General features: G+C 36.9%; 2 protein-coding genes across 3 annotated transcripts; both read left to right on the top strand.

Moving 5' to 3' along the window:
- Window positions 311-8,575, top strand: LOC18787376 (UTP--glucose-1-phosphate uridylyltransferase). Of its 2 annotated transcripts, XR_002270137.1 has the most exons (21): window positions 311-1,717; window positions 1,804-1,892; window positions 1,988-2,078; window positions 2,241-2,301; window positions 2,416-2,493; window positions 2,577-2,627; window positions 2,749-2,792; window positions 4,366-4,435; window positions 4,600-4,657; window positions 4,787-4,833; window positions 5,067-5,129; window positions 6,576-6,608; window positions 6,813-6,850; window positions 6,949-7,024; window positions 7,110-7,136; window positions 7,232-7,315; window positions 7,432-7,530; window positions 7,622-7,726; window positions 8,128-8,199; window positions 8,286-8,393; window positions 8,491-8,575. XR_002270137.1 is itself a non-coding variant. In XM_020556841.1 (20 exons), the coding sequence occupies exons 1-20, from the start codon at window positions 1,086-1,088 to the stop codon at window positions 8,310-8,312; spliced, it is 1,845 nt and encodes a 614-aa protein (XP_020412430.1). In that variant the 5' UTR covers window positions 311-1,085; the 3' UTR covers window positions 8,313-8,565. The 2 variants fall into 2 exon arrangements, 1 of the variants encoding a protein (XP_020412430.1); XM_020556841.1 differs by having other exon boundaries at window positions 8,286-8,565.
- LOC18785682 (50S ribosomal protein L3, chloroplastic) lies at window positions 10,564-11,771 on the top strand. Its single transcript, XM_007218300.2, has one exon. The coding sequence runs from the start codon at window positions 10,727-10,729 to the stop codon at window positions 11,555-11,557; it is 831 nt and encodes a 276-aa protein (XP_007218362.2). The 5' UTR covers window positions 10,564-10,726; the 3' UTR covers window positions 11,558-11,771.

Here is a 12,401-nt window from a genome sequence, read left to right as displayed (position 1 = left end):
TTCTACTAATTACTATCACATTTTTTTTTCTTCCATCAACATAAAATTCAATCCAATATGTCCAAATCCACTAATTTGGTCACTTTTGATGATTCTGACAACTTGGCCTGCATCTCCAATTTCATAAACAAACATGTTTTGTTCTATTTATGAATTTCGTCAAAAGTCCAATCCAATGCAATGTGGTTTATTTGATATTTTCATATACTTGAAAACTATACGTTAAAAATTACAAACAAATGTTATAAATTAAAAAAAAAAAAAAAAAGGTGTTTGATGGAGAAATAAATTGTAATTTAGACAAAACTCAAGATTTCTATACCTATACATATTCTAATTTCCTTATTTGACGTTTATATATGAAGAAATTTTATATATTCTATGTGGATACAAATTTAGAACAATGGGGTCATAAATCTCAACTGTGAATTTCTCCAAAATATGTGTTAGTTCTATAATTCAAAGACAAAAGTGAAAATTATTATAAAAAAATGTTACAACTATGCCATCACTCTCACCACCGCGACACAACCACAACCACAACCACCACCTTAACCATCACATCGCAACCCACTCCTCCCCTCCTCTCTCTCTCTCCTCACGTTGCCATTATCACCATTACCATCACCCCTCTCATCCCGCCACCACTTGACTCCTACGAACCACCTCTACCATCATCACCCTGCAACTACGACCATCACCAACTTCCCTTCTCCTATCATAACTACTTTAATTGCGTATTGAAATCATTACATCGTGAATTACCCAAATAAGAAATTATAGGGTAGTATGACAAAATTTAAAAAAAAAAACAATCATTTTGAAAATTCTAGTGTAATATGACATATAACCAAAAACATGCTGGATTCACATCACAAGTTCCAACTAATTCTTTTATCTCATGGAACTAATGAGAAATTTGACTCTTATCTAAACCAAAAAAAGAAAAAGAAATTGAAATGTTTGACCCACGGCCCATGGATCACGGGTCACCTGACCAACCCGACCCATTTCTCCACCCCCAACTCAATTTTCATTTCACCATTTTCACTCTGGAAAAACCCAGCTAAACCCTAACAGACGCCATGACCCTCCACTCCATAGTGATACAGAAGCTACTGAGCACCAACGCCCATTTGGGCCGTCGAGTAGCAGCCCACCACTTCAAGCAGTTCACCTATGGAACCCGCAATGGCATGGCCATCATCGACTCTGATAGAACCCTCATCTGCCTCCGCACTGCCGTCGAGTTCATCGCCGCCCTCGCCCAGCAGAAGGCCCGCTTCATGTTCGTCAACACCAACTCCCTCTGGGATGAGATCATCGAGCAGATGACGAAGAAGATCGGCTGCTACAGCCCCTCCATGAACTTGCTGTGGCGCACTGGTGGGTTCCTCACCAACAGCCACAGCCCCAAGAAGTTCAGGTCCCGCCGTAAGAAGATTTGCTTCGGGCCCACCCAACCTCCTGATTGCCTGGTTGTTTTCGATACTGATCGGAAATCTTCGGTGATTCTCGAGGCGGATCGTTTGCAGATTCCCATTGTTTCGCTTGTTGATTCGGCCATGCCGTTGGAATGCTATAAGAAGATTACGTATCCGATTCCGGCCAACGACTCGGTTCAGTTCGTGTACTTGGTCTGCAATTTGATCACCAAGACTTTCCTTCTTCACCAGAAGAGCACTGCTTCTTCTGTTGCACAACAGGAGGATACGAGGTGGGTTTTGGTTGTTTGTTTTCTTAAGTTGAGCTCTAGGAAATTGAGTGTTGAATTCGATGTGCTCTGCGTGTGTTTTGTTGAAGGGAGCAAGTGGAGCGTATAGAGGAGGGTAAGAGCGTCAACAAGGATGAGTTGCTTGTGCTTCCTTACAGCTTGTTACCCATTTCTCCTGGTAATATTGGATAAAGTGTTTTTCTTTTTTAATCAATCTCAACAAAAGTGGTAAAATTTAAATGTACTTATTTTGGTGCATGCATGAGAGTGTAGGTGTAGATAGAACTGAGGAGCTCCTGGACAAGCTTGTTGTGCTCAAGTTCAATGGAGCTTTGGGTACAAACATGGGATTCCATGGCCCCAAGTATGCACTCATACTCAATGACCATAATTCTTGTGTGTTCTCACTTATTGCATTTGTAGGCTAAATTCTTGTACTTGTTTTGTGCAAGTATTTTGTTGCGTAATGATTTCTTGGTTTTGTTTTGCAGCTATATTACTCTAATTCTTAATAACTTTGATGCAGGTCCACTATTCAAATCTGTGATGGGTTGACATCTCTAGACTTAATTGTTAATCAAATTGAGGTCAAATTTTACCTCTCTCTCTCTCTCTCTCTCTCTCTCTCTCTCTCTCTCTCTCAGTTGTTTTTTAAAAATTGCACGTATTCTATAATCACCATCCTAATATTACTATTGCAGGCTCTCCATTCTAAGTACAGATGCAGTGTTCCTTTGCTCCTTATGAACACAACAACGACACACGAAGATACGGTCAAGGTGAATTGCTTTTTCCATTTCCCCATGAAGTTCTTACTTTTAGATCCTATGTTTTTCTACTCATATTAGCTTGTGTAATGTAGGTCTTGGAGAAATACGCCAAGTCAAACGTTGATATTCATTCTCTTAAACAGGTTTGCGATTCTAAGGCGTATTTTTTATTAGCTTATGTTTTCTTTTTCTTGTTTTGGTTATTGGATGCTTGGATTAGGACTTACTTGTGAATGTATGTTCTCATTTATGTGGACCCAACAGTCACAGCACAAGTCATCTGGAGGACAGAGCGGTGAGGACGAACTGTATGTCATCTTTCCTATCTGAATTCTTGACATTGTTTATTTTTTAACTAATACGCACATAATCTGTATGATGTTGAAAGCAGACATGACTTATTTTCAGAATCTATTAAGTGCTGATAGTATTGTTTTTTGTTTTTTTTTCCTTCTATTTTTTCTTTTTAGGGATGTATCCATATTTAATAACTAACAGATTATAATTGCAACTTTTAGAATACCTAGCTAACCCTAATTTCAAATTCAGTCAAACTCCTTCAGATTCTGGGCCTCCATTAAGAGGGTTTAGCTTCACACATGTTCAAACCAAAAAACTCAGTCCTCCACTGTGTTTGAAAAGGATGAAATCTAAAAGCATGAAGTTGGATGGTTACAGGCATATAATGCTTGTTCCTTCGGTTGTAATATCGAAAACAATGGATAACAAAAAGTGTATTGGACAGTTTTTGCCCAGGCCCACCAAATTCTTTTACCAAAGTGTTTAAATAAAATTTTCACCCTTTTACTCCATGAATGGTTAGGTTCCCTGTATCATGAGAACAGGTAAATAATCTGAGTTGAATGCATGGTTTGATTTATAATTCCTAGTACCCATTGGAGATTGTAATTCACTTCAATATGTGGTGTCATGTACTTTGTTTGGTAGAAAATCTAACAGCATGTTTATGTGCTTTTTACTGTATGATTATGACGGGTCTTTTTTAATTATAGAATTAATTTTTTGAGGATGTGATTGTCTTAAGATTTGAGAGCTTCATGACTCATGTGAGGGTACTGTAATTGCTTTATGATTTAACTGCTGTGTTGTAGTTCTGTTTCCTCAAGTTAATTATTTTCAGTTTCCTATATTTCTGATCTATTTGAGTTGTCTGTTGAAAGTGAGATTTGTGAAGCATTTTGTAACAACCATGCTGTCCTCTGAAAAAATTGTTGGTGAAAACTTTAGGGCAGGCTCATAAGAACTAACTTCTACAGAAGCTAAAAAATAAAAAATTGTTTGAATTTGTGAATAGTCTGGTTTAGCTGCTGGACAGTGCCTACATGTCCTTTTTCTCCCTTGTAACTCAGTTAATTTACAGGAGTAAGAATAATTACTTAAGTTGTGTTTTTCTGACTTCTAATCTGATTAGAGGAATATGTTTCATATAAATGTTTCTTTTAAACCTGAGTCAACTAACTTGTGATTGAGAGTAAATCCCTCTGTTATTTCTTTTAATGGTTCAATAGTGCACCTTTTCTTTTGGTGGTTACAGTGTTCCTTGAGTTATTTTGTGATACAATAGTGGACCTAAGCTCATAAATGTTGCCTTTTTAAGATACTAATATGATGTATGTCAAGAATCATATTGACCTTCTTGCAGCTATCTGTCAAGAACATGCATTGTTCATGATTTCAGTGATAACCATCATGAAATTCTTTTTCTGCATTCTAATTTTGTCTGTATTTTAAGAAATGCCTTTTCTAAATATACCATCCAATAATTCTCATAAGTTGGTTCTGCACAATCACAAATTGATTTCCTTTGACAGTGACCATAACTTTGCTGATCAATTACCCTACTCTTGTGCTTGTGTGAAGGTATCCTGGCCATGGTGCTGTGTTCCTTTCCATTATGAAAAGTGGAACTCTTGATGTCCTATTATCACAGGTTTGTATCTTAATGCACTTCTGATGGTGTTCTTATGGTTTTGTTTCTTTTTCATTTAAATTACCAAGAAACATGAATTTGAACCAAACAAAAGAAAAGAGTACCTGTTGAGAGGAGGTATTTAAAGGTAAACTTGGTTAAACTTCTTCAGCTTTCCTTTTCAGGGTAAGGAGTATATCCTTGTGGTTGACTCAGATAACGTGGCTACTACAATTGACCCAAGTATCCTTGTCATATATTTTTTCTTTTTATTATTGTAGTTCTCTGTGATACTTCCATTTATTATTGCTTTTTTTGTCCTTTGTTGGGGATCAATCCTTAGATCATTGTGTCCCTTAAGTCAATGTGTAGAAATTATGGATCATTTGATTGAAAAAAAGATTGAATACTGTATAGAGGTAAACAAAATGAGAGCTTAGGATGTTCTCCTCTCTCTCTCTCTCTGTGTATGTGTGTGTCTGTGCATATACATATTAGAAAAACTTCAGGAAGTGGGGTCCTGCAAAACTGGATTCCACTCCTGAAGCTGTGTGTTTGTGTGTGTGTATCTTAACCCCCTTCCTTCTATTTTATTCAGTTTTCTCCATCTTGTGTGGTAGATTTTGCAAGTCTGACTTTTCTCTCCCATCAGGTTGTGCCTACCGCATACGATGCAGATTTTAGTAACATTGGTTCACGCCTACAGAAGTTTGAGGTAGGTAGTATTGATATATATATATGGTACTCTACTACTATAACGCCCTTCCTTATTTCCAATCCTTTAAAATTGTGGTTGGGATGCCCTGAGTTAGAATCTTCAAAGGTGGCTATAATTTCCATCTTTTTATATAAATTCAGTTTAGTGATACAGTTTATAAGTGTTTTGTACTTTTGAATGGGAGGTTAAACTCGAGATTCTTCAATAAATCCACGTCTTGTATGGGTCCTACTTCTCCTTATTCGAATTGGTTAGTAACCTCAAGTTTTGGGTCTTCCTTGAAATGAAGCAACTGCTTAGATAATGTGGAAATCTATTCATGAAATTGGAAGTCTTGCTAAAAATTAATGATAATCTTGGGTTGTAGATTAAACAATTGAAAAGCTATTTTCATAACTACAATTTCATATTAAACCAATTGATTGAGCATGTGATGAAAAGCCTTAGGCTGATTGATGAGATTACAGCAAGCTTTTCGGGTATTTGAGTTAAAAATAACAGTTGGAAACCTTCCAAGGCTTCAATTAGTGCTACTGCTATGATTATCATACTTCAAGTGGGTGGGGAGATAGATTTGAGGATATATTTTTTTCTTTTTGTACAAGACAAAGTAATTTAGCTATATAATTTTTTTACCAAAAGACCCTAGCTGTGCGTTTGGATATGAGTTATGTTGTAGATTGGCATAAAATTGACAGCTTATAGTTGGTTGTAATAACTATATATTGATGATGAACTTAATCATCTAGCCCAATCTAATTTTGGAAAAGGCGAGCTGTCAATAATCCAAAGGGAAATGTTAGAAATGTCACCTGACATTATAAAATATTTTCGATTTGTCACGGTGAAGAAAACTTTAAGAGAACCCCACCTTGATTCGTCGAAATCCCTCATATGTCACCTGACTAATGCTGTTCAACTTTCCATCTGAAATACGGCACGTGTGTCACACACGACCCCTTTTCAGGGGTAGTTAACTATCAATTTAACATTAACATTATCAACAATAAGAAATATTAAAGTGCTTATCGGTGGGGATTGGGGTGGGTTGTGGTTGGAATGAATGGTTGGTTGGTTGTTTTTATATAGCGATTTTGACAAATCAAGGTGGCATCTTTGTTAAATTTTTCTAACAAATTGGAACTGGTGTATAAGTTCATGTGACATTTCTATTAATTTCCCTAATCCTAATAGCATATTGACAACAACAACAACAACAAAAAAGAAAAAAAAAAGAGCTTTTAAGTGTTGTTTATGCAAATATGTTAATCTAAAATGCTCTGTGATTTCTAGAAGTGAACTTGTTTTTGTTAATCTGGCTTGGTCTAAAACTTGAGGTGTAGTTAATTTAATATGATAATAAGTATTGATGCATAGATTTTCCTATATTCTTTATATGTTAATCCATGGGTGATTAACGTTTTGTGCCATAATATGATGCAGCTTGCGGAAATAGCCCAGAGTTCTGTCAAACATGTAAGTTTCGGTTTGGTTGTTTTTTTTTCTTTCCTTTGTTTTCTCCTCTATTGGCTATTTTGCATTTATATATGCATGTTTAGGTTTGAAATTCTATATCATGCTGAGTATACTTGGCAGATTTTTGATCATTTATTTGATTTATTATCTTTTTATTACATGTTTACTCACTTTCCTTGGTGTTATGTGCTCGTTACATTGAAGTCAACGGAAAAATTCAAACTTGTTGATACTGGCAGCTTGTAAGTTGATTGCTTCTCAAACTCAATAATATGCTTAACTTTCAGTCTTGTTTCCTATAAAATAACTGCTTATCTTCACTTTGTGCTACATTGTACAGGTGGGTGAATTTGAGAGCCATTAAAAGGCTTTTGGATACAGATACACTAAAGATTGAAGATATCTCTGTTTCTAAGGTACCATACCTTATCATCCGTTGAGAAACTTCTGCATATTGACTAGTTATAACATAGAATAGAAAGTGATCAAGTTCTTTTGCAGGAAACGGCGGCTGGTTCTGCAATACGGGTATTTTTCATGTTACATAAAATAGTTGTAATATTTATTTTTACAGTTATTGTTTCTAGGTTTTTTTGTTATTTCACTTTTTATGGCTTGTACAGTTCTTTGATCGTGCCATTGGTGTCAATGTTCCCCATTCTCGATCTCTTTCACTGAATAAAACATCAGACCTACTTCTTCTAAAGGTGATGTTGACACTTTTCTAACCCGTAACTTTTATTTTGACAATTGAGAAGAAATGATGCTCTTTAGAAGCTTGAATTTATTGTTTTTGTTATATCTCATTTATGTGCTTCTACAGTCAGATCTCTACACCTGTGATGAAGGGGTTCTAGTTCGGAATATAGCTAGAACTAATCCCGAAAATCCTGTAATTGAATTAGGACCTGAATTTGAAAAGGTAAAGATTTGTTTGGTCGCAATTGCTTTGCCTTTATCTATTTTCATTTGTCTTCTTTAACGTTTTAATGTGTTTTATCTCCTTCTTTCAGGTTAGTGACCTCCTAAGCCGCTTTAAGTCCATGCCCGACATTATTGGCCTGGATAGCTTGAAGGTCACAGGTGATGTGTGGTTTGGAGCTGGTATAACTCTCAAGGTATTGCTATTGTTCTCCTGGAATCTGTTTCAAATTTGTTAACTTGTAACTGTTGCTTCTTTCATCCCTTTTTAATTTGTTTGCAATTTGCACCCAATCATATTCTGCATTATAGTTCGTGAGCTTTAGGGAGGTTTGTTATCTTTTGATATCAGCAGTAAAAAAAGCTCAGTAAAATTATTTTAATGGAAACAAATTTCTTGCGCTGGCAGTATCTAAGAATGTCCACATCACATATTGATATTAGTGCAGAATGCTTTGTAATATGCATCAGACTGGGATATTCATTTGCTCATGATTTACTGGAGCAACGTATTGCCATCAATCTTTCAAAAGGATCTCTCATTTATTTGTTGATTCAACAGTATTTCATTTTTCTTATGGTTGATTTACTTCTCCAGGGGAGAGTAACTATTGCTGCAAAACCCGGGATGAAATTGGAAATTCCTGATGGAGTGGTAATAGAGAATAAGGTAGGTCACTTTAATTTATTTATACTTTTCGCATCGGTGATTTCACATATCTTCTAAAATGTTCTATGTTCTGCTACTTTTCCCAGGACATCAATGGCCCTTCTGACATTTGATAATGAGATGAGTTGCTTGGAGAATGTTGACGAAAATGAGAGTTAACCTGCCTAACAACTTCCTCTGGAGTTGTCACAATTGTACCTAGCTGGCCTTGATAATGATATCTTTCCATACTTTCTTATCATTTTTTCCTGATCCTCCATTGGAATAAAGGTTCCTATACATTTATTGCAGGCTAGGCTAGAGAAAGAGAGATATTCTGCTTCCATTAATATTTGCTCTGAGAGAGAGAGAGAGAGAGAGAGAGAGAGAGAGAGAGAGAGAGAGAGAGAGAGAGAGAGAGAGAGAGAGGAGCTGTTCGCAGGCGCAATAATTTTTTTATTTTGGCAGAGGATTGGAGGTCTGCATGACCAAGTAAGTTTCTTGTTAAATTGTTTATTAGAAGAGCATCACAGTAAATGTTATATAGAATAGTTCCTTTGGGTTTACCATTTGATTTTTGGTTGTAAATTGGAATAGCAATTCTTACACTTTCCAAGTTTTCTTCTATGTTCATGCCGTATAGGCTTAAAGGCTTTGGCTGCCAAACCAATGCCTTGCCACTTGCAAGGAGAAAAGAAAAGTAGCAATTTTTATTTTTGATTGTTGAATATAAAACGAGAAGGGAAAGAAGTCACTTTTGGTTCTTGTAGTTTGCAGTTTTACTAATTTGGTATCTGTAGTTTCAATTTTTGTCAATTGTATCCTTATAGTTTTCAATTTGCTAGCAATTCCGTTACGTTTTGGCCATGTGTCTCTTATATGGAGGGGTATTGTAGTCCACTCGAGCTAATTCTTTCGAAATTCCTCCTAATTCACTCAAATTTTAACCTAGAGATGCAAATATTTTTTTAAATAATTTTTGTATAAATGTCACTTGAACTTATACCTCAGTTTTAATTTGAAAAATTAAGATTACATTTCTCTTAAATTTTTCTTTAATGTGACAAATTGAAACTGAGGTAAAAGTTTAGGTGACATTTCTACAAAAATCCTTTTTGGAAATCCTAAGTACTAAAATTGCACCCAAAGTGAATGGGAAGAGCTCTATCTTGTGTTTTACAATTAAATATGGCTCCAGTGGATTGGAATACCCCTTTTCATGTGAGGGGCATGCGGTCAAAACTTAACGAAGTTGGGAGGGATTTGACAAAAACTAAGTGTCCTTGAATTGCTTAGAATTGAAGTTGGGAGGGATTTGACAAAAACTAAGTGTCCTTGAATTGCTTAGAATTGAAAAATACAAGGACAATTGACAAAATTCAAACTACGATGACCAAAGTGGCTAAACCAAAAGCCTACAGGGACCAAAAATAATTATTTGCCAAACAAGAAATGGGTTTTGAGAAATGGCCTTGCATGATTTCTTTTTCTATTAGAGAAATTCGTCCTAGATAAAATACACTCGTTTTCAGTGTGAGGATTGAGTAACGAAATTGGGAGGAATTTGACAAAAACTAAAACTTGCCCTTAAATTGCTCTGAGTTGAAAAATACAATGACAAAATTCAAACTACAATGATCAAAGTGGTAAAACCAAAAGCCTACCGGGACCAAAAATACCTATTTGCCAAACAAGAAATGGCCTTGCATGGTTCTATTCTTTTTCTTTTAGAGAAATTTGCCCTAGGTAAAACACACTCGTTTCCAGTGTGAGGATTGAGTAACATTTTGATTCAAACGTGTCAAATATTAGTAAGAGCACTTCCATTGCATAGCTCAGTCTGGGCAAAAGGTCCCCTTAGGTTGAAGAAACTCACTCCACAGCATAAATCCAGTCCGGGAAGATAGTTGGCTCCACAAAGACTGGGCATGTCCGAAGACAAGAACAGCCTGAGCTGTTGCTTGAGGACGTTGACCTCAATAAATAAATAAAAATTTAAAAATTCAGAATCATTTTTTATACACACCTAGCAATTTTTTTTATCATTAATCTCATACATAAAAATAAAATTAATTTCATGTGAATAGTAATTGATATTGGGTTGCCATGGCAATAGGCGGAAAAGCAAAAAAAATTATTATTAGGGCAAACACTATACACGTGAATAGTGCCTACCTTATTTGCCCTTATCCTTTGCCATAACACCATGGATGAAAACACCCGCACAATTGATCCTTTTGAAGACGCGGTGGAAGGGATAATTTGAAGAGGAAAGAAAAAAGACCTCATAAAATTTTCTTTTGGGTCTTGTTGTGAGGTGTAAATACAAATAAGAACTGCCAAGGAAAAAATTACACAAAAAGTCATTCTTTCTAAAGCCCAAGTTAGTTTGGGTGGTCCCAAATACCAGTATGCTCACCCAAAACCCAATTCCAAAAGGATAAGAAAACCCTTTCTCACTCTTCTTCCTCTCTCTCTCTGTGTCTGAAGTGTGCAATTGAGCAACTCATGCCAATGCGTTTGAGTGCATAGCCAGAGGCAAAGAGAGATGTCAATCCTTTCAGCTTCATCTTCTTCTTCCCTTCTTCCCAATGTCTCATTCTCCTCCTCAAAATGCTGCTCTTCATTTCTCACCCCACCAACCCAGACCAACAGCAACCCATTTCTGCCCATTGTGAAATCCAAGAAGAAGAAACCAGTGGGCGTGACCATGAGCGTGGAGGCAGGCATAGGAGTTATGGCCACGAAGCTCGGCATGATGAGCTTCTTCGAACCCAACGGCAAAGTTGTCCCAGTCACAGTGGTGGGTTTCAAAGAAGGCAACATAGTGACCCAGGTCAAAACCGAGGCCACCGACGGATACGATGCCGTTCAGGTGGGCTACCGCCGAGTCAGGGACCGGAAACTGACGAAACCCGAAATGGGTCATCTCCAGAAGGCCGGTTCAATCCCCCTGCGCCATCTCCAGGAGTTTCGGCTCCAGAGCGTTGATGGGTTCGAGCCAAACCAGAAGCTTTCGTTCGACGAGCTCTTCAACGAAGGAGACATTGTTGATGTCTCTGGAACCACAATCGGGAAAGGGTTTCAGGGTGGGATTAAGAGGCACAATTTCAAGAGAGGGCAAATGACTCATGGGTCCAAAAGTCACAGAGCTCTTGGGTCAATTGGGGCCGGAACGACGCCAGGGCGGGTTTACAAGGGGAAGAAGATGCCTGGAAGAATGGGAGGGACCAAGACCAAGATCAGGAAGCTCAAGATTGTGAAGATTGATAAGGACCTCAATGTTGTTATGATCAAAGGTGCTCTTCCTGGTAAGCCTGGCAATCTTCTTCGCATAGCTCCAGCTAAGATTGTGGGCAAGAACATTCCTAAGAGTTAATTCTATTTTGGGTTTTTTTCTTTCTTTCTTATTTTTTGAATTTTTCTTTAGTTTATTTTGTTTTGTGAATTTTGTATTGTCATTGACTCTCTCATATGAATGTCTTACTTCTCCTTTAATTAGTGCTTTGTGAATGTTTGCTTGGTCTGATATTTGGAAGCACTTCACTTGATTGAGGGAGCAAGAATCACTTTTTATGTCATCTTGAATTCAATTACTGTGTTGTGAAAATGCTAATCTTTTGTGAAATTATGTTTGATTTAAGCGGCAAATATGAGGGCAATGTGTGATAGAAAGCAACAATTTTGGCCCAAGGATGAATTGTCTCATCCCCTCAAAACTAGGAAATCAATTGAGTAGAAGCATGCTCAGTATTGTCTGTCTGATTTTTCTGTATCATCACTCCATGATCTAGTTTCATACAATGAGATCTTATGGTCAAGTTTGGTGCTTAAAATTATATTGGGTTTGGTAACTCATAAGACTAGATGAAAGTAGGGTTGAAGAATTTTTCATTTTGTGGGGATTAGACGGGATAAGTCATAAGGTGTCGATACCAACCATTTGGTGGGCTTTGGTTTCTACAGAGTTTAGTGAGTTACCCTGCTTTGTTATATATAGGGTATTCTGCTGAATTGCCCCCTGAACTTGTACATAATTCTCAATTTACCCCCTGACCTTTTTTTTTAGCGAATTAAAGGCTCGAATTAAATTTTATTATCAATGTTCCCCCCACCGTCAAAATTCGAACATTTCATCCATTAATCCGTCTATTTGACCCACGTTGACGCTTGATTGAGGGTTATTTTCGTCATTAGGCGCGGATTGAATTAGCAACCTCTCC

The sequence above is a fragment of the Prunus persica genome, chromosome G2 (genome assembly GCF_000346465.2).
Source record: "Prunus persica cultivar Lovell chromosome G2, Prunus_persica_NCBIv2, whole genome shotgun sequence".
In the NCBI taxonomy this organism is placed as follows: Eukaryota; Viridiplantae; Streptophyta; class Magnoliopsida; order Rosales; family Rosaceae; genus Prunus; species Prunus persica.
The sequence above is the reverse complement of the archived record's forward strand: the minus strand, read 5'-3'. Positions and strand labels throughout refer to the sequence as shown.